The 21,077-nt window shown below is 45.1% G+C and overlaps 1 protein-coding gene across 15 annotated transcripts in view; it reads right to left on the bottom strand.

Moving 5' to 3' along the window:
- Positions 1 to 18,328, bottom strand: part of BIN1 (bridging integrator 1) — a 157,306-nt gene extending 138,978 nt beyond the window's left edge. For 3 of the 15 annotated variants that reach the window (XM_043504901.1, XM_038421809.2, XM_043504899.1), the window contains exon 1: positions 18,077 to 18,286. In XM_043504901.1, coding sequence (XP_043360836.1) covers positions 18,077 to 18,229 — 153 coding nt within the window. In that variant the 5' untranslated portion in view covers positions 18,230 to 18,286. Of the gene's footprint in view, positions 1 to 18,076 lie in introns of all 15 variants that reach the window. The other 12 variants (XM_038421813.2, XM_043504903.1, XM_043504902.1 and 9 more) reach the window with 7 other exon arrangements.
- Between the last annotated feature and the right edge of the window lie 2,749 nt (positions 18,329 to 21,077).

The raw sequence follows: 21,077 nt of genomic DNA, 5'->3' as shown, positions 1-21,077 counted from the left end.
TTGCTTTTCTTTGTACGTGCGGTTTGAGGGGTCTCCAGGGTGACATGCAGGGGTCATTGTTTATAGTCCCTCTGTTATTCCTGAAGAGCTAATCTGTTGGCATTTCTCAGACTCATAGCATGTTTGAGTCACAAACGTATAGCAAAACCTCATAATTCCATATACAATGTTGATACACACATTTTAACAGGACAATAATATTCAGCATATTATAACTTTTCCAATAATACCTTACAAGGCGCACCTTCTACAAGCTTTATCATAATTTTGTTAAAATGATTACCATAATTGTGTAGACTATCACAACTTCCCCTTTAGAGAGCATCACAACCCTAATTCAGCTTTGTCTTTTCTTATTGTTCCATTAGCATTGAAGAGGGTCATAAGCACAAGTCCTGCTGGTCATTAAGAACAGTTGCCATTGAAAAATGTCTGCATCTTGTTAAGGACAGGGATCTGCAGAAAGCAATTTCAGGACTGACCACTACTGGGACTGTCCCTCCCTTGGCAGACTTACATTTGGTCTTCTTGGCCATGTCAACAAATGTTTTGATGCCAGATTTCTTGTCTGGGCTGAAGAAGCTTCATGTCCCACCACAACCAAATGCACCTCTCACAAACCTCTTCATTTCTTCCTCACCAACATCTGCTATTTTCAGTAGTGAACCTTGTTTATCTGATGAAGTCCACAGATACATTGATAAGCACCTCTGGATGTGATTCAGGGTCAAATGGGTTTGTCATATTGTTGATGACATGGTTGGTAAGAGCTGTAACATGCTCTTCATGGACTTTGTTTTCACTACTTCTTATTAGGTGACTTCTTTCTCTCATAGCTTTTGCATATTCATAATATGAAGCTGTGCATTGTCATCTTTGACACTAATACTGACCTGTGCATAAACATCACTGAATTAAAAAGCTAGTTTCTAGAATATTTCAAAGACTAGTACTGCATGCAAAGGCAATTACAAGTTAAAATTCTCTACCAGAGAAACTAAATGCTACATTGTATATACAAAAGCTTACAAATGGAGAAGCATTACATTAGGAATGCATGTGTGTTTACATCTATCCACTATGCAGTACAAACTGTGGGCATGCAATCTACTGCTACAGTCTCACACTGAAGGTTGTGGACTGGATCGGGTCAACAAATTTCAACTGAAAAATATAGAAAACTACTATAATCACCTGTGAGAGACTGACAATTAAGAATGTGCAACGTAAAACCATTCCACATTGATATATTGCAAAATGTTGATTTGCCATTTTTGCAACATAGAATCATAGAATCTCAGGGTTGGGAGGGACCTCAGGAGGTTATCCAGTCCAACCCCCTGCTCAAAGCAGAACCAATCCCCAACTAAATGATAACATGCTAAACAGCTTCATTTCTGGGGAAAAAAATCCTTGCCCATGCAAAACCAATACAAATTTTAATACACTGTCATTTGGTAGCTCTGACCCATAATCACCCCATTAAAAAGTGTTGAAATTTACTTAAACAGTAAGAACTGTAGTCATACCCCTACTGCAGTGTTTCTGGAACTGTGCAAAAACACTCATTTTGGGTCTCATTGTTTCAGGTTGCCTACAGGCTTACTTCACTGCTTGACAGCTCCATATCACACCTCATCTAAACAGTCATAAAATGAGCTTTCAAATTATATAGGTGGATACATTAAACTAAAAAAATACAGCCCTTTTTGAAGAATTGCCACAGGCCTATCATCCAAATCCCTCCTAAAAATGCCCACCTTCTGCAATGTCCAGTTTACAATAAACTATTAAAATGATCAGTCAAAAAAACCCTAACTAATCCGTACCTTTGGATAGTCCAGCGCAGTGGTTCTCAACCAGGGATACGTGCAGAGGTCTTCCAGTGGGTACATCAACTCAAGATATTTACCTAGTTTTACAACAGGCTACAGAAAAAGCGCTAGCAAACTCAATACAAACTAAAATGTCATACAGACAATTAGTTTATACTACTCTATATATTAGACACTGAAAGGAAAGTACAATATTTATATTCCAATTGATTTATTTTATAATTATATGGTAAAAATGAGACAGTCAGCAATTTTTCCAGTAATAGTGTGCTAAGACACTTGTCTTTTTATGTCTGACTTTGTAAGGAAGTAGTTTTTAAGTGAGGTGTAACTTGGGGGTGCGCAAGATAAATCAGATTTCTGAAAGGGGTACAGTAGTCTGGAAAGGTTGAGAGCCACTAGTCCAGCGGGCTCTGTATTCTGTAGGTCTGTCCTTTGGATGCAAGTACTTTGGAACAGAGAATATTTTATTTATTAAATTATGATGATACAGCATGGAGCGTACTGTTGTATTTGACGCAGGACGAATTGCAAATTTTACAATGGCTGATGCCACTCAAAAAGTTTCAGCCAACGTTGAAGTATTTCAGTTCTGATCTAGTGGTCATGGAAAGTGAACGGGAGCATTGCAGTCCTGTCTAATTCAATTTCACCCTGGAATGTGAGCAACTATTCACTGAAAAACGTTTAATCTATCTCTGCTCAGCTCTAGTTACTATGCTGATAAAATAACTTCCTTGGAAGGGGTAGCTATTGGGCAATTCCAACCAAAAAGCCCATCAACTTTGGGGAAAAAAAACACCCCACATGCTTGACAGAGAACTGCAAAGTTAATGAATCATTCCAAACCAGGTAACTATTTTCTTCGGCCTAAAATGGCAGACATCTTGCAGACAGTCCGGCACACTAGGTTTTATTCGTTACCAGGGCATTAACAAGCCAGTAACAGTAACCAAGCTTCTTTAGTCATGGATTTGTCACTTCTAAATAATGTTTTGCTCTGAAATAGTTAAATATTTAGCGCTCTCTTCACCCTGCCCTGCAGCCTATTTAAAGGAACATCTGCTATCTAGACTTCTCCCTCTTTCTAAATTGAGGGGTAAAAAAAGCCAGCAAGTGGTTCTCACAAACAGCACTATGCTGCCATGAGGGACAATTAATGAAAAAGCTTTTCAACTGCAGGACACAGCTCTGGAGGAAGAGTTCTCCTGAACGTGTTTGAGATATTTCAGTTAATACAGAGTGGAGTTCTGCAGGACTTCCGTTTACATTACACAGAGAAAGAGTGTGGGAAGGCACTATCAGAGTCTTGTTTTCCACTCCATCAACTATTCCATCTACATGTTTCCTGTATGCCTGGTTTCTCTGATCAGGCTTGGGCCATGCATACACATATTGCCAAGGCAAAAGAGGCTGCATTGGACTCTAATTTCCAAGGCCTCCTCAGCAGATAGGGTAAAGCTTTTTATCATCTTATTAATTTATGAGAAAGTTTACACAAACAGGCTGAAGGAACTCTAAAGTACTTTTTTTTTTTCTTTAAACTTGGGCTTTCTGTGATCCCACCAGATCTTGTATCAATTAAAAAAAAAAAAATCTATGGCCAGTTTTCAGTTTAGCCATTTAATTTGCTTGCATATTTACCAGGATTGTGCATACACATTTAGTAACTGGACAGGCAAATTAAGTAGATGCACCTCCAAAGTCACCTAGTTTGCATGTGTGAGCACACTAACCGTGCATGCAAGTCAACCCTAACCTGTGTCTTAAGCCAAAAAAAATGTGGTTTAACCCTCACCAACCCTGCACAGTTATTTTCTATTTGCTTCGCACTACTATAGTTTTGTTTATTTCACGGCTGAAACCCTCTCACAGTAGCAATCAGTTTGTAAAGATCCAAGAGGTTCAAATAATTTACAGATGTATCTGAAATTCTGAGTGCTGACCTGAACCATTTGAGGTCCATACCTCACCAAAATGTACCCGCTGCAAAAATCCCATGTCAGATCTGTTGTCCCTACTGCCCTCAAAACTAGGCTTTTCTGCAAAGGCCTCTGCTTATGTGTCAGCTGTTTATTTAAATGTGATGCGACCTGCAGTGTCAAATGAGCTAAACTTGGATGTTAAATGAGTGACTTTCTTCCCAAAGTTTTTTTTAAAATAAATAAATAAAAGATACATTTCAGTTTCTCTTAGCTCAGCAGTTGCTGACACCAGATTATTATACTTTCATTTCACTTTCTCTTGTGAAACACTTAAGATCGTTGTTTAAACAACGAGGAATCCTTGTGGCACCTTAGAGACTAACAAATTTATTTGGGCATCAGCTTTCGTGGGCTAAAACCCACTTCATCAGATGCATGGAGTGAAAAAAATACAGTAAGCAATATATTATATACATTACAGCACATGAAAAGATGGGAGTTGCCTTACCAAGTGGGAGGTAAGTGCTAAAGAGGCCAATCCAATTAAGGTGGAAGTTTGCACTAACCCCCCCACTTGGTAAGGCAACTCCCATCTTTGCATGTGCTGTACACACACACACACACACACACACACACACACACACACAGAGCTTACTGTATTTTTCACTCCATGCATCTGACTTAGTGGGTTTTAGCCTACAAAAGCTTATGCCCAAATAAATTTGTTAGTCTCTAAGGTGCTACAAGGACTCCTCATTGTTTTTGCCGATACAGACTAACATGGCTACCACTCTGAAACTTAGATTGATTGTTAATGAACTCCAGCAAGGCACATAAACTAGCTATGGAGCAGAAGGTTAAAAGGCAGGCTGTCCATTCCAAGTCACCATCAATTTCCTCTATGCTGCTGACATTAGGAGACCAAGCTCTTTGTGTGGGTGGTTTCTGAAGCCACCACAGCAGATAATTTAATTCTTGTGTTGCATAAATAGAAAAGGCACATTGTACAAGGGTGGATAATGCAGAGCCTGCTGGCCAAATGCAGCTCAGAATAATACAACTATCTTTTAAAAAGACAGTGCTCAGAATACATGTCCCAGCGTCACTGATATAAATAGGAAGGTCTGAACGCTAGGATCATCCACTGCATCTCCCTTAAGAGGGTGGCTGCAATCTGTTAATGCAAATCAAGTGCAGCCTTTGGGGTCCTGGTAAATTGCCAGTGCAACTGACTAGGGCAAGATTTGATCACGGGGGCTCTGCATTGTCTGGCAGCCCACGTGGAGCTGTGAAGGTTGCACTGTGTGATGAAACTAGGTTGGGTCCCATAACATGACAAGAATCAGACACATGTCAATTAAGCCCTTGTCTTCCCTTCAAATAAACTATATATATTTTTAATGTAGAAGCTTCAAGCAGTATTGCCAATCTCAGAGCAAAAATCATGAGTCAGATCCTGGGAGAAAAAAAAAATTATGAGATTGGCCCCACAAATCATAGGATTTAAAAATCAACATGCTTTTCATCTGTCATTTGACTTTTTAATTCCCCTCTAATCTCCTGGAAACGCGTGTTTGATAATTTCAGGTGGAAAAGTAAATCTAATGCAGACACAGAGCTCTTTTTCAGGTCTAGGAAAGGTGCTTCCAGCATCACAGCAAAATGTGAAGGTGGAACAGCTTGTTTAGCATATGTAGTTAGCACATATTGTAAAGGGACCATTCAAGGTAGAGTGGCCTGTTAACACCTCTGCAGTCATAGGACAAAAAAAGGATTAGTGGGTTACAGATTATTGTAAAAAGCCATAAATCCAACTGTTTGTTCAGTCCATGATTTTCAGGGTCTAGCAGAGTTATGAATTTAAGCTCCCAGGCTCATCTTTTGAAAGTGTTGTGTGGGTTTCCTTTGAGATGCGGATGGAGAGGTGAGATATAGGAGTATTCACTTTGTGAAAGGTAAAGGAGTACTTGTGGCTAACAAATTTATTTGAGCATAAGCTTTTGCGAGCTACAGCTCACTTCATCATATGCACTCACAGGCAACAGATGGGGCATTTTTGTCTTGCATCATTTTCCTGTGCAAGTTGATTCAAGAGCACAGTGACTGTCTGGTTTCACTCACATTGTTGCTATTGGGCCATTTAGGGCACAGGATGGGGTGCACCCACTTGTTGTCATAGGCGGGGTAGGATCCATGGATCTTTAAAGGTGTGTGTTGGGAGGCACCGATCATTGTAGCAGTGAACTGGAGATATGTCTGCAGGTTTTGCATATGTTATCCTGGCAGAGTCTGGTGTCATTTTGAGTTGGTGTGTTCTGGTCTGTGGGGAGCTTACTTCTGATGAGCATGGAGATGTTGGGGGTTGCTTGAAGGCCAGAAATGGGAGTTCAGGAACGATTTATTTTTTGGGGGGGTCCCCATGGAGTATGGGTTGTAGTTGATGATACCCCATATGGGTGCCAGTTGGGGAGGGAGGGCGGAGATTGCAAGAGGAGTTTATTTCTGTATTGAAGCAGGTTCTCACTTTACAACCTGTAAACCACTATCCCCCCATTTTTGTCCTAGGACTATGGATGTGTTAATGGGCCACTCTAACTTGAATGGTCCCTTTACAATATGTGCCATATACTTATACTAAACTATCTGTTCCACCTTGTATTTAGCTGCGACACCAGGAGTCCTTTTCCAGACCTGAAGAGCAGCACTGGATGGCTCAATAGCTTGTCTCTCTCACCAACAGAAGTTGGTTCAATAAAAGATATTACCTCACCCTTGTCTCTCTAATATCCTGGGACCAACATGGCTACAACTACACTGAATACAAACTTTAATGCACGCATGCCTCACCCTGGCTGCTGAGATGAAGAGTCGGGTGTACACTGAAGATACACAAACCTAGTAAGGAGAATTGGAAGGGAGAGGTCACAAAATGGTTAAGACTTTGTTTTATCTGACAGGTTTCAGAGTAGCAGCGTGTTAGTCTGTATTCGCAAAAAGAAAAGGAGTACTTGTGGCACCTTAGAGACTAACAAATCTATTAGAGCATAAGCTTTCGTGAGCTACAGCTCACATCCGATGCATCCGATGAAGTGAGCTGTAGCTCACGAAAGCTTATGCTCTAATAAATTTGTTAGTCTCTAAGGTGCCACAAGTACTCCTTTTCTTTTTGTTTTATCCGAGTTACTCCTAAGCAGTGAGAAACTAATTTCAATATCATTGTAATGCTTCTGTGAATGGTATCTCCTTTTTAGGATGGATGTCCCCTCAAAAGTATCCCTTCAAAAATGGAAAGAAGGCAACTATGCTGGTGGGGAAAATGGGGCACACTTCTGTTCAGTTCTTGCACACAGAAGTACTCAGTGGAGAGCTCCATAGTGTGATAAAGATAAAATATGATTGAAAAACCTAATTCATACTTATTTAGAAATATACCATACAAGGCCTATAAAATGGAGCTGAAAAATGAACATCCTGGAAACACAAGGCACTCTCAAAGTAGCAAATTTTCAAGTTATTTTTCAACAATGATTTATATGAGCTGCGAAGACCTTCACGTGCAAGAATATCTTTGCAATGTCAGCCAGCTTTTGGAGCCTTTTATATTTATTACTAATTATATTTATAATCCCTAAATATTATTTTTAAATAATCCATTCAGTCACATTCAAAGCATCTCAAAAACCATTTTAATTCTTTCTTCTCTGGATAATTTTGATCACTACATAAATATATACATTGTTCAGTAATTACAATAAATTATTTTGTTGCTGTTTTTTTAAAACCTTCATAATTGTCCAAATAGCTTTAAATGATTCTTATTTTAATTATTCTTCCTTCCTGCAACCTCTCCCCTTCCCTGAACTCAATAGCACCCCAACCCCATCAGTCCCCAGCCTCACCTCTGCTTCTCCTAAGGTTCTTCACATCCCTTCCAACCTCCCCTCCCCCCGCCAACCTCAGACTGCAGCAGGACCCTGTCTCCCACTTTCCCAGCCTGGAGGGTGTTAGATCCTGGAGCAATTCTTCCCCTCCCCCCAAGCCAGGTGCTGCAGAGGGTAGGGGAAAGGAGCAGATGCATGCACCATCCTGTCTGTATTTCTTACATGGGGAAGAAGGTGAGAATGAAACCAGGCTGAGGGGAAGAGACTCTGCCGGCTTCCTGCAAGGCTGAACTTCACAAGGGGCCTGGAGCATCTCACAGCACCACCAGACAGGCTCCAAAAATCTTCCAAAACCCTGCTCCTTGTGATAAAAATCAGCCAAGAGTTAGGATGATGCATAGCTGTTTACATTGACCTAACTCCGTTAGTGTTTACACTACAGCTTTGCTCCCACCGAGGGACCTTGCCCACTACACCCACTTAACTCCACCTTCAGGAGAGTCAATGTCTATGTATGTCCATTGGTGATCTTCCTAAAAACACCATCCTAGCCACTATGGATGTAGAAGCCTCTACACCAACATTCCACACAAAGATGGGCTACAAGCCGTCAGGAACAGTATCCCCGATACTGTCATGGTTAACCTGGTGGCTGAACTTTGTGACTTTGTCCTCACCCATAACTATTTCACATTTGGTGACAGTGTATACCTTCAAATCAGCGGCACTGCGATGGGTACCCGCATGGCCCCACAGTATGCCAACATTTTTATGGCTGACTTAGAACAACGCTTCCTCAGCTCTCGTCCCCTAATGCCCTACTCTACTTGTGCTACATTGACGACATCTTCATCATCTGGACCCATGGAAAAGAAGCTCTTGAGGAATTCCACCATGATTTCAACAATTTCCATCCCACCATCAACCTCAGCCTGGACCAGTCCACACAAGAGATCCACTTCCTGGACACTACGGTGCTAATAAGCGATGGTCACATAAACACCACCCTATATCGGAAACCTACTGACCGCTATTCCTACCTACATGCCTCTAGCTTTCATCCAGATCATACCACTCGATCCATTGTCTACAGCCAAGCGCTACGATATAACCGCATTTGCTCCAACCCCTCAGACAGAGACAAACACCTACAAGATCTCTATCATGCATTCCTACAACTACAATACCCACCTGCTGAAGTGAAGAAACAGATTGACAGAGCCAGAAGAGTACCCAGAAGTCACCTACTACAGGACAGACCCAACAAAGAAAATAACAGAACGCCACTAGCCATCGCCTTCAGCCCCCAACTAAAACCTCTCCAACACATCTTCAAGGATCTACAACCTATCCTGAAGGATGACCCATCACTCTCACAGATCTTGGGAGACAGGCCAGTCCTTGCTTACAGACAGCCCCCCAATCTGAAGCAAATACTCACCAGCAACCACACACCACACAACAGAACCACTAACCCAGGAACCTATCCTTGCAACAAAGCCCGTTGCCAACTCTGTCCACATATCTATTCAGGGGACACCATCATAGGGCCTAATCACATCAGCCACACTATCAGAGGCTCATTCACCTGCGCATCTACCAATGTGATATATGCCATCATGTGCCAGCAATGCCCCTCTGCCATGTACATTGGCCAAACTGGACAGTCTCTACGTAAAAGAATGAATGGACACAAATCAGACGTCAAGAATTATAACATTCAAAAACCAGTTGGAGAACACTTCAATCTCTCTGGTCACTCAATTACAGACCTAAGAGTGGCTATCCTTCAACAAAAAAGCTTCAAAAACAGACTCCAATGAGAGACTGCTGAATTGGAATTAATTTGCAAACTGGATACAATTAACTTAGGCTTGAATAGAGACTGGGAATGGATGAGTCATTACACAAAGTAAAACTATTTCCCCATGGTATTTCTCCCTCCCACCCCACTCCCCACTGTTCCTCTGATATTCTTGTTAACTGCTGGAATTAGCCTACCTTGCTTGTCACCATGAAAGGTTTTCCTCCTTTCCCTCCCCTGCTGCTGGTGATGGCTTATCTTAAGTGATCCCTCTCCTTACAGTGTGTATGATAAACCCATTGTTTCATGTTCTCTGTGTGTGTGTATATAAATCTCTCCTCTGTTTTTTCCACCAAATGCATCCGATGAAGTGAGCTGTAGCTCACGAAAGCTTATGCTCTAATAAATTTGTTAGTCTCTAAGGTGCCACAAGTACTCCTTTTCTTTTTGCGAATGTCCATGTAGCTAGGTTGACACAGCGTCAGTGTAGACACTGCATTGCTTACACCAACTGTTGCGGGCTTTCAGAAGCTGTCCCGCTATGCCCCACACTGACAGTTCAATCAGTGCATGCGCTCCTGGTGAGGACCCAGACCCCTGACAAAAGGAAAAAAGTGTAGACATGCACAGCCTATGTCATTACTGCAGCATCTGCATGCCTACTTAAGATAGGTCGACTTAATTTAGTAGTGTGTCCATGCCCTTAGGATGCAATCTGGCAAGGTGCTGAGCACCTCAGATTGTAAATGCTTCAGGGCAGTGACTTTTCTTTTTTGATAAAGTGCCAGGCAAGTTTATGATCCTGTAACAATAATTAAATGACGTGGTTTTACTCTAGGGCAATGATTAGCAGCGAAGGAAGGCTGAAGGGCCAAAAGTTATTCAATTAACCTCCCAGCCAGAGTAACTTTTCCAGGGGACTATTATAAATCTCCCTTCAAGTCTTATAAAAATTCCTCTTACAACTACCTCAGTAAACAATGCAAAGCCCTGACCTCCCAAGAATAATTTTAGAGAAGGCTTGCTGCAATAATCAAATTAAAATCACAGGTGAAGAGAGGGAGAGAGCTGAATCAAAAAGCATTCCACAGCTTTGTGTTTCCTAAATGAATTAACTACAATGTGGTCGGTTTGCAGCTGTCCTTAATTATGGCTTTTAGAGTCATGTTGTCACTTCCAGGATTAGCTCTAGGAAAGGCAGGTGGAGAAGGCCCTTTACCAGTGTTACGAAAGAGACCACTACCCACAATGCAAGCCTTGTACAAGCTGCTGGCGAGTTCTCCAGAAAGAGACAGTTCCTGACAGGATCAGCACAGGTACAGTAGTTCTATCCCCCGCTGCATCGCCACTTCTGCACTTCTCTTGCCTGACGTTACACAGGGCATTTGACACTTTGCCCAGAAATGAGGTCACACAGTAGCACTAGATCAAGGCTTTGAAAGGCCATGAGGAACCTGAGGTGCAGCAAAAATGAATTCCGCCATCTTGAACAGAACAGGCAGGCATATTTTTTTTTCCCCCCAGACATTTAGTCCCTGCAATGGTAGGGCCAAGGCAACACATGGCACTAGCCCCTTTTCTACTTTTCCAGTACAAGTCTACAAGACCTCCAAAGACGTCCTCAGACCTAGGACCTGGCTAGCTCTGAGGCTGCTTCCAGACAGCTGCAGTCCACAGCTGGAGAAGACCAGCTTAAGACTCTGGGGACCACAGAGGCAAAATCCTTGGGCCAATTAAAGTCAGCGGCAAATCTCCCATTGACTTCAATAGGGCCAGAATTTCACTCGGGGGTTCTTAGCTATTGGAGCCCACCTCTGGGCTTCTTCACACAAGGGAGTGGGACTGAGACCAGGTCTGATCAACATGCAAGACCTGTCTTTTTGCTAAATCCTTCCTACCCATTGACATCCTTCTCTTGGCTCCTGTTCAGAGGAGGGCTAAGGAAAGAGAGAGAAAAAGAAAGGAACAGAGTCGGATCAGTGAAGAGATAGCTCCCTTCTGAACTGTGTTGTACTGACACCATTCTTGTGGCAGACAATTTATTTGAGAAAGGGACAGAGAGGCAGAGCAAGAACAGTTTTCTTCTACCCCTTCCTTCCCAGCCACCTTCCACCCCAGGGTCCTTTGTTATTTCTCACCATTAACCATTTGCCTAGGATTGTAAATTCTTTAAAGGAGTGCTTGTCTTACTGGTATATAAAGCGTTATGCTCACCAATAATAAACTGATAACACTTAGCACTGATAGAACACTCTTCTGAGGCTATCAAAGCCCCTTCACAAAGATGGCTATGTGTCATCATCCCCAGAGTACACATGAGGAAGAGAGTTGAAGTAAAATGCCCAGGGCAACACAGCAAGTCAGTGACAGCTGGGAAAGTTAGAACCTGGGAGTCCTGACTTCCAGACCTGTGATCTAAAAACCACACTGGGGAGGCCTACCATAACATAAACCATCATTGAAACACAGCTTGATCTAGAAGGAATCCCTCCTGCTTTTAGGTTGCTTAGATTAGGAATAAAGATAGGGAGGTGAAGATGGATTTGTTTGTTAGCATTCACATTAACTAGCATGATTATACCTTACTGATGTCATAGAAGAATGTACCTTCCCCCCCCCCCCCAAAAAAAAAGGTCTGGAAGGTTGAACTAGATGCAGAGGTCTTTTAATATAATATTTACTACACCGAGAAAAGAGAGACCACCACTCGTATCTAAATACCAACAGAACAACAAATAAAAACATGACACAAACACACCCCAACACACCCACAATCCAAGCCTGGAGCAATAGAAATAAACTAGTTTATTATTTCTACCTCACATTATTCTTGCAGAAATCCTTTGCCCCAAACCTGATAGTTTTCAATTCCTTGCATCTACCACACATTTCTCTCCTCGCCTTGCTGGCTTGCTTCCAGACACCTTAAATCCTGAGCAGCTCTCGACACAGCTAATATCATTCCATTCCTGCTCTCTAGCCAGCCAATAGGAGATGTTAGTAATGACTAAACAGGTTTGTCTCTGTGACATGCCCAGTTATGGCCAGCTGAGCAAGAAGAAGTCAGTTATCAGTTTGTGGCATTAATTGACCCTCCACCTGGAATTTTACAGAGGAATTTCTAGGACACCAAGACTCATTCCAGTCAGCCAAATTCATTTTTATTTACATGTTGAGTGAAAATTTGTGCTCATGTAGATGCATTGAAAGGCCTAGAAACAGCAAATCCCTGTAACAGAGCTAGGATGATTTAATTCAGGGTTTAAGATTGGTATCAGTAAAGCACTGGGAAAAGCGACCATGTGGAATAGGGAACAGAGATATTTACAATCTAGATAAGAAACTAGATTATTATAGGTTAAAAAAAAAGCAAGAAAAGCATAGATTGTGGTGCACTTATTACATGCCATAAAAAGTGCAAACAGACATCAACACTAGGCCCATGATGACCTCTGACGTGAACATCTAATGTTTTTGTGGCACCAACCTTTTCCCACTCCCCCCCATTTAAATATTGGGTTCTAAACTCACTGTAAAGTCTTAGAAGCTGAAGATACACCAGTTATCTACAGGATAGACAACTGCAATGAACCTGTCCCACCAACATGCCTCATCCCTGACTAAACTAAATGATTACAGGTGTCTATCCAGCAGCTGGTGGGAGGCAAGTTTCCCAGTTCAGGTTGATATAGAGAGAGAGATTAGATAGATAGATATTAGCTCTGCTCAAGCTAGCACACTAAAAATAGCAGCTGGTTAAGATAGTCACCCAAATAAAATCCCACCCATGAGGATATATTCATGAGGTCAGCCTGAGCCACTGCATCCATACCACTATTTTTAGCACACTAGCTCAGAATGTGCTAGCACATCTCTATCTACTGTAGGTGAGAATCACTCTCTCAGCTGCTGTGTAGACATACTGAAAGAAGCGATTTCTTGCCCAAGTCCCATTAATCACCAGCTTCTTTGTTAAGGCTGCCAAAAAGGATGTAAGTACCATTTATGATGGTTGTTTTTGCCGTGTGGACACCTGTCTATTAGTAACCGGTCTGAGACACCACAATCATTCTTTACATGGATCACTGAGTAACCACCAGATGGTAACAATTTTTACTCACTGCTACTCTAGGCTGAACATGAATGAACAAGATTTTTATCCAATTACCCAACCACTTTGCTGCATATTTCTGCCGGACGCAAGAAAGTGTCTTCTGGAAATAAACCGAGAGCTTTGATGAAAAGAGGACAAACACCGTATCTGAAGGAACATCTTACATCCTTTACACAACAGAGATCTCGGAAGCGGAAAGAGAACGTCTCCAGTATTCCATTGTGACGTTAGTACTGAATAAGACATCGTTCATCATTCAATACAAGGCTCAAATTCATCACCAGGGAAATTGCTGAGATCTTAGACTCCCAGCACTCAAGCTGGAAATCATGGAGGAGGAGGGATTCTCATTCTAAATATAAAACCTAAAAAGGACACATAACAGGGACACTAAGTGTGTTTAAGCACTAAAATACACCAGCCTTAAAAGCATAAGCGCCTGCTTTTTCCTTTGCCAGGGGCGTGCTCAACACTCAACCCCAGGCCCCATCCCCACACCATTCATTGCCCCAAGCTTCCACCCCACCTTTCTCTGCCCCTCCTCCCAGTGTGCCCCATCCCCGCTCCTCCCCCTCCCTCTCAGCTCCTCCTGCACACGGTGAAACAGCTGATCACATTAGCCAGGAGGCACTGGGAGGGACCGGGAGGAGTTGATCAGCTGGGGCACCCACAGAGTTGGTGCCTATGCTTAAAAGCAAGTGAAAATTCCCTGGAGCATCTATCACAGTTCAAGGCAACTGCACCTGTATTCCCCCTTTGTGGTCCAGCAAGGGCACCCACTTGTAGGCTTCTAGCTCCCCAGCCATCACCTCTCTTGGGGGGAAACCCATCTCTCTTTCCCTTCAGACCAGGGTTTTTCCAGGCTGCACAGTTCCCAGCCTAAACTGTGATATCCCCAGCAAGCCAGACAGCCTAAACAGCCAGCAGCTACAAACTGCTTTCTCGCCAGAGGCTATAAACAGCATAACTGCCCACAGTGATAAGTTACCCACACAGCCCTTTCTAAGCAAGCACGTTTATTATTAGGGTGAAAGCATTACAGAGAAAACAGATTAAAAACAATAAAAGAACCTACATGCCTGCTAACAAGCTTACCAGAGATCACCCTCAGCTCCAGCAGGGGCTCCGGTAAGTGATCATTCCTTCAAACCCCTCCTAGGGTTCTTTCCTGTGATCACAATTTTATATCAGCTTTAGCTCAGAATACACACAATCATGGATAGTTAATTCTTTCCTTTATACAGCAAGGGCTTTGATCTTGGCCTCAAGTAGCAGGTGAACAGCAGACAATGGTTCTCTTCTCAGGCCATAGCGTCAAAAAGCTGGGTCTTTGCATAACCAGAGGAAGGATTTTCCATTCACCTCCTCTCCAGGAAACCAACTTAACTTCGTCCCAAAAGTTCATTCTTGCCTGGCAAATAGTCCTCTGAAGCTCATAACACTTCCCAGGGTTCACACTGGTCACATCTCCCCCTTAGCAAAGTTACATATGATCCCACAATGATGTATATATTTTGCATTTTTAATACAGTGGGCTCCAAAGCTATTTCAACTTTATTTAATAAGATTTTTTTTTAATGCAAATTGCTATATCTTTCAGAGCATCCTTTCGGGATAACCTTTTCATACCGTTTTTTAAAATAGGTTCGGGTGCTGAGCACCCACCCAGCTTATCTTCAACACTTTTACTTAATGCAACTGTTCATGTCTGGCTTTAAATATACACAACTCTTCTCTCAGACCATAGAGTGGCATTACATTCTTCCCATCAAGCAGTGATTTATATGCATCAGTTATTTAAAGGAAATAAAGTCTCGCAAATGCCAAGGTGATGGCGTAACGCTCACTGCATTTGTCTCCCTACATTACCACGTTGTGCAGGATTGATGGTAATCCTGTACTATTGCGATATGCCTCTCTCTCACTTTGCTAGTATCTAAATTAGTGGGATAACATGCATCCGATGAAGTGAGCTGTAGCTCACGAAAGCTAATGCTCAAATAAATTTGTTAGTCTCTAAGGTGCCATAAGTACTCCTTTTCTTTTTGCGAATACAGACTAACACGGCTGCTACTCTGAAACCTCTCCTCTAGGCAAGCCATTCCCAAGGAGAAGAGGGTGAGGTCTCCCACACCGCATGAGACACACTCTCCATTGAATCAGTTCATAGAGGCCAAGCAGAGGATGAACCAAGCCCTGCAATTCTTTTTTCGTTGTTTACAACCAAGAGTTGTTCTAGTTCCCTTGTTCAGTGTGTAGGAGCAGGCGTTTTCATTGCTGCTCCCTGTGCTGTCACCGTTCGGCTGCTTTTTAAAGCAACCAGACAACATTATGGGCCCAATTCCAGCTTCATTAAATAAGTGCAATTCAGTGAGAGCTGTCAGGGAGGGCAGTGGCGGGGGGGCCTCCGATTTCCATTCACCATTCTGATCTGGTAGCTTTTTACATTCACTTTGCTTTGTGTAATCAGGCCTTCCATCTAGCGCTAATCATCGCTAAAGGTAACTCCTGGAGAATAAAGAAAAGCAGTACTTGTGGCACCTTAGAGACTAACAAATTTATTAGACCATAAGCTTTCATGAGCTACAGCTCACTTCATCGGATGCATCCGATGAAGTGAGCTGTAGCTCACGAAAGCTTATGCTCTAATAAATTTGTTAGTCTCTAAGGTGCCACAAGTACTGCTTTTCTTTTTGCGAATACAGACTAACATGGGTGCTACTCTGAATCCTGGAGAATAGAAACAGTCATGGCAGAAGCATTCTCCCAAAGATGCACCGCTCCTCACTGAGTCAATGTCATCTCTCTCTAACAGCAATCACTGAAAACCAAAATGAGCCTGCTTGAGATGAAAAACAGCTGATCAGTGCCCCTGCATAAAACGTCCGATAATCCCTGCACAGACAAGGCATCTGGCATCCAGAGCAGGATCCCAGAGAGATGAACATGAAAACTATCCACTGCATAGTCCCCAAACCTTTCCCTGACATTGGGAAAGAGACCCTAATTCATCCTCCCCAGCAACAGCTTGATGTTAGCAAAGGAAGGCATACATCACATAGTGACAGACTCTGAATCTGAGAATCAAAGAGGGGAAAGCACTAGGAAATGTTGCTCTAGGTTTTAGAGGAGCGAGTGAGACAGGGAGGTAGGTAGTGTCCAACTCCTTCAATCCCCCACCCTTAGGTGCTAAGCTTAGCACCCCAGCTAGCGAAGCATAAAGATCTGCTCGGATTGCCATACAGTGCTTTCTAAAGATTAGGAGAGCTTTTCTGTGCAATCTACAGCCAACAATGAGTTTCAGAGGGAACAGGCCACATCCTTCCCCCCACCACACACCCCAGCTGATCCTCACTAGAGCACACAGGCTGGTTGGAAACCTCACTGCAAAATTTCGCAGTCTCCCCTAGCAAACGCTTGAGACAGCTGCAGTGACCCCCAAATGCAGCAACCCCCCTGAAAGCCAGTTTTAAATTTTTGAATTCCTCCATGGGGCATCTCCTCCAGTGATAAACCCGGGGGGGGGGGGGCAAACCTGGGTTCAGAACAGGACGGGGGCCTGGCAGCCAAGAGGAGAGCTGCTCTCTGACAGATTTGGATGGCTAGCTTTTCAGAGAGAGCTGTTGTACTGCAGTGCCCGGGAGAGGGTCTCACGCTACTGGGCCCATGTTACAAGCCTGGTCCTGTAACGCTTCCCATGCCAATATCCATGGGGCTGCCCAGAGAATAGCCAGGGCCGGGGGGGGGCTGCCATGCCTTTGAAAGGCTGCGTTCAACCCAAGCACTTGAATTTATGGGAGAGGCGGGTGGGGAGAGCTTTGCAACCTCACTGGATTTAATCCCTACCCAGGGAACCTCTCCCCCCTCACCCCATGTCACTCCTCCCTGTCGGCAGAGTCTCACGCTGGGACCCCCCCCCCCGGTGTCATACACCCCGCAGCAATCCGCTGGGGAACTCCCTGGGGGCAGCCGCCGCTGCGGTGCCATGCTGGGGACTCCCCCCTCCATGCAGTGCAGGGGAGCAAGGGCAGAACAGGTGAGGGGGGGGGGGTTAATCTGCAGCCAGGCGGGAAGGGCGGAAAGCTGCCCCGGGAGGGGGGAATAAATGCACAGGTCTGAGCCACATGGGAAAGCAAAGCACGTCCAGCCTGCACAGGGCTTGAACTCCTGCCTGCAACGCTGCTCCCTGGCTTCAGCTGTCTGTGGCTCCCCTCAAACACCCCCCCCCCACACCCCTCTGCCACTGGCCGTCAATCAACGCACCCCCGATCTCTCAGGGCCCCTCTGAGCTACCCCAGCTGCGGCACCAAGAGGCTACTCCGGGCTGGCTACCACTAGCCCCCCCCCCGCCCCGGCTACTGAGCTGCCAGTGCCCTCGGGAGTGGAGCGGGGAGGAAAACCGGGGGGGGGGGGAAGGGAGGGAAGACTGCAGCACCCCCCCTTGCACTGACACGTCCCCGGTCAAACCAGCTCGCCCAGAGCCCCGGCTCCCCGCCCGGGGGCTTGCCTCGATTTACCTTCTCCTGGGCTCGGGTGAGTTTCTTCTGCATGTTGCTGGCGATCTTCCCTGCGGTGACTCCCTTGCCCATCTCAGCCATCTTGCCTTCCCTTTGCACCCGCGCGGCTGCACTAAGCCGAGCAGGGGAAGCCCGCGGCGAGACAATGGCCATCGCCTGCGCCGAGCGCCGGGCGCCAGGAGACGGCCTTTTAAAGACACACCGCCCCGCCGAGGCCGCTTCTTAAAGGGGCCGCTCAGCCGGCGCCTGCCCGCTTCCTCCCAGCACGCAGCACCCACCCGGGTGGCAGGCCCCTGCGCTGGGAAAGCTCTGCTCAGCCCGATCCGCCCCCCCGCTTCTGACTTCGCAAGCCACTTCCCCCTCCCCCCAGGCCTCGGGTGGGCCCCGCTCCCAGGCCGCAGCTCTGGGGGGCACGTTCAGGCCCTTGGGGTTTTAGTCCCCGTTGAAATGGATGGCGGCGAAGCGTAACAACCCCCAAAGCCATGCAGAACTTCAGGGGGATAGACCTGGGACCCTCCCGCTTCTAAAGCGCGGCTCACGACAGCGGGAGCCCAAAAGGTACTCTCCCCTAGGCCCAGATCTTCAAAGGTATTCAGGTGCCTAACTCCTTTGGGCCGCAGTGCGGGGCCTCTGACACACATTTGAATGGTTCTGATCCTCTCCAGTAGATTGTCTCAAAAAAAAAGCTATATTAGAATTGGAAAAGGTACAGAGAAGGGTGACAGAAATGACCCCGGGGGATGGAGCAGCTTCCACCTGAGGAGAGATTTAAAAGACCAGGACTGTTCAGCTTGGGAAAGGGACAACTAGGGAGAGGATACGACAGAGGTCTATAAAGTCATGACTGGTGTGGAGAACACGAATAAGGAAGTGTTATTTACGCCTTCTCATAACCCAAGAACCAGGGGTCACCCCATGAAATTAATAGGTTTAAAACAAACCTAAGGAAGTACTTCTTCACACAAAGCGCAGTCAACCTGTGGAACTCATCGCCAGGGGATGTTGTGAAGGCCAAAACTATAACTCGGTTAAAAAAAGAATTAGATAAGTTACTGGAGGATAGGTCCATCAATGGCTATTAGCCAATATGGTCAGGGATGCCAGCCCATGCTTCCATGCTGGAAGCTGGGACTGGACAACAGGGGATTGGTCACTCCATAATTGCCTTGTTCTATTCATTGCCTTTGATGCCCCTGATATTGGCCACTGTCAGAAGACAGGATCCTTGCTAGATAGACCATTGGTCTGACCCAGTCAGGCCATTCTTATGTTCTAGGGCAACAGTGACATCTGCACATCTGCCATTTCATCTCAATACTATTATTACTATTATTAAAATTGCTCCTTATTTATTTTACTGCAGTGCTGCCGTGGGCCAGGACCCCGCTGAGCTAGGTGCTGTACAAACACAGAACAAAAAGACAGCCCTTGCCCCCAAAAGTTTACAATCTAAGTATAAGACAAGAGACAGCGGATGGATACGGACAGACAGAGGGCTGGTCAGCGTGATGGCAGCTGTCTCAGCACACCAACTGCCTAACCATTGTTAAATTTAGCACCCATACGAATGCTAGATACATAGTAGAAAATATAGAGGAGACAGGTAGGGGCCTATTCCAAAAAGCTTACAGTCTAATTGATAGACAGGACCGACAAGAGACCCAGCACAGGGAAAGGGAGAGGCAAGGAAGGATATGGATTACAGAAATAGGCTAACGTGTTTATGTGCCGGGGGGAGCTCACTGGTCAACCCCTGGCTCTGCCACAGGCCCTGCCCCCACTCCACCCCTTCCCGTGCCCTCCCCTGAGCCTCCTATGGCCTCACTCCTCCCTCTCCCTCCCGGAGCCTCCTGCGCGCCATGAAACAGCTGATCAGGAGGTCCAGGGAGGGATGGGGAGGCGCTGATCGGCGGGGCTGCCAGTGGACGGGAGGAGCGGGGAGCTGATAGGGGCTGCTGACGTATTACTGTGGCTCTTTGGCAATGTACATTGGTAAATTCTGGCTCTTCTCAGGCTCAGGTTGGCCACCCCTGTTCTAAGTGGTCTCGGTGCCACTAGATAGGACAGAACACCACACCCAGGAGGTGTGTGGGGTTACCTCTACACTTGCAGGTGTAGCACTTAGTGTAGATGCTACTTATGCCAACATAAGTACGGTTCTCCTCTTGGCGTAGGTACTCCACCTCCCCGAGAGGCAGTGGCTATGTTGACAGGAGAAAGCATCCCGTCGACATCATGCTGTCTACACCAGGGGTTAGGTCAAGATAACTCCGTCGCTCAGGGAAGGGGAAGTCTGAACCTGACACAAAATGCAACAGGGAGTCAGTGAAGTGGCTCAGTGAGGCGTGTGATGTGGGCAAACCAAAGGATGTGAAGGCAGGCTGGAGTGAGAAGAGGTTAATACCTGAGACAGTAGAAGACCAGATCACTGGCAAGGGATAGAGCAATTGGGAGGGAGCGCTCTGGAGTGATAAAGGAAGAAGGCAGGGTTTGGTCACAGCCTGGATATAGGGGGAGAATGAGAGGGCAGAGGCAAAGAGGACCCAAGGTTGCATTCTTGAGCTTGAGGGAGGATGGGGGTGTTATCCACAGCAATGAAGACTGAGAATGTGGAGGGGGGACCACAAGGGATGAGAAGAAAGATCAGAAAGAAAAGGAGTACTTGTGGCACCTTAGAGACTAACAAATTTATTAGAGCATAAGCTTTCGTGAGCTACAGCTCACTTCATCGGATGCATTTGGTGGAAAAAACAGAGGAGAGATTTATATACACACACACAGAGAACATGAAACAATGGGTTTATCATACACACTGTAAGGAGAGTGATCACTTAAGATAAGCCATCACCAACAGCAGGGGGGGGAAGGAGGAAAACCTTTCATGGTGACAAGCAGGTAGGCTAATTCCAGCAGTTAACAAGAATATCAGAGGAACAGTGGGGGGTGGGGTGGGAGGGAGAAATACCATGGGGAAATAGTTTTACTTTGTGTAATGACTCAT

Source organism: Dermochelys coriacea, chromosome 11 (genome assembly GCF_009764565.3).
Source record: "Dermochelys coriacea isolate rDerCor1 chromosome 11, rDerCor1.pri.v4, whole genome shotgun sequence".
NCBI lineage: Eukaryota > Metazoa > Chordata > Testudines > Dermochelyidae > Dermochelys > Dermochelys coriacea.
This window is presented reverse-complemented; position numbering and strand designations above follow the sequence as displayed.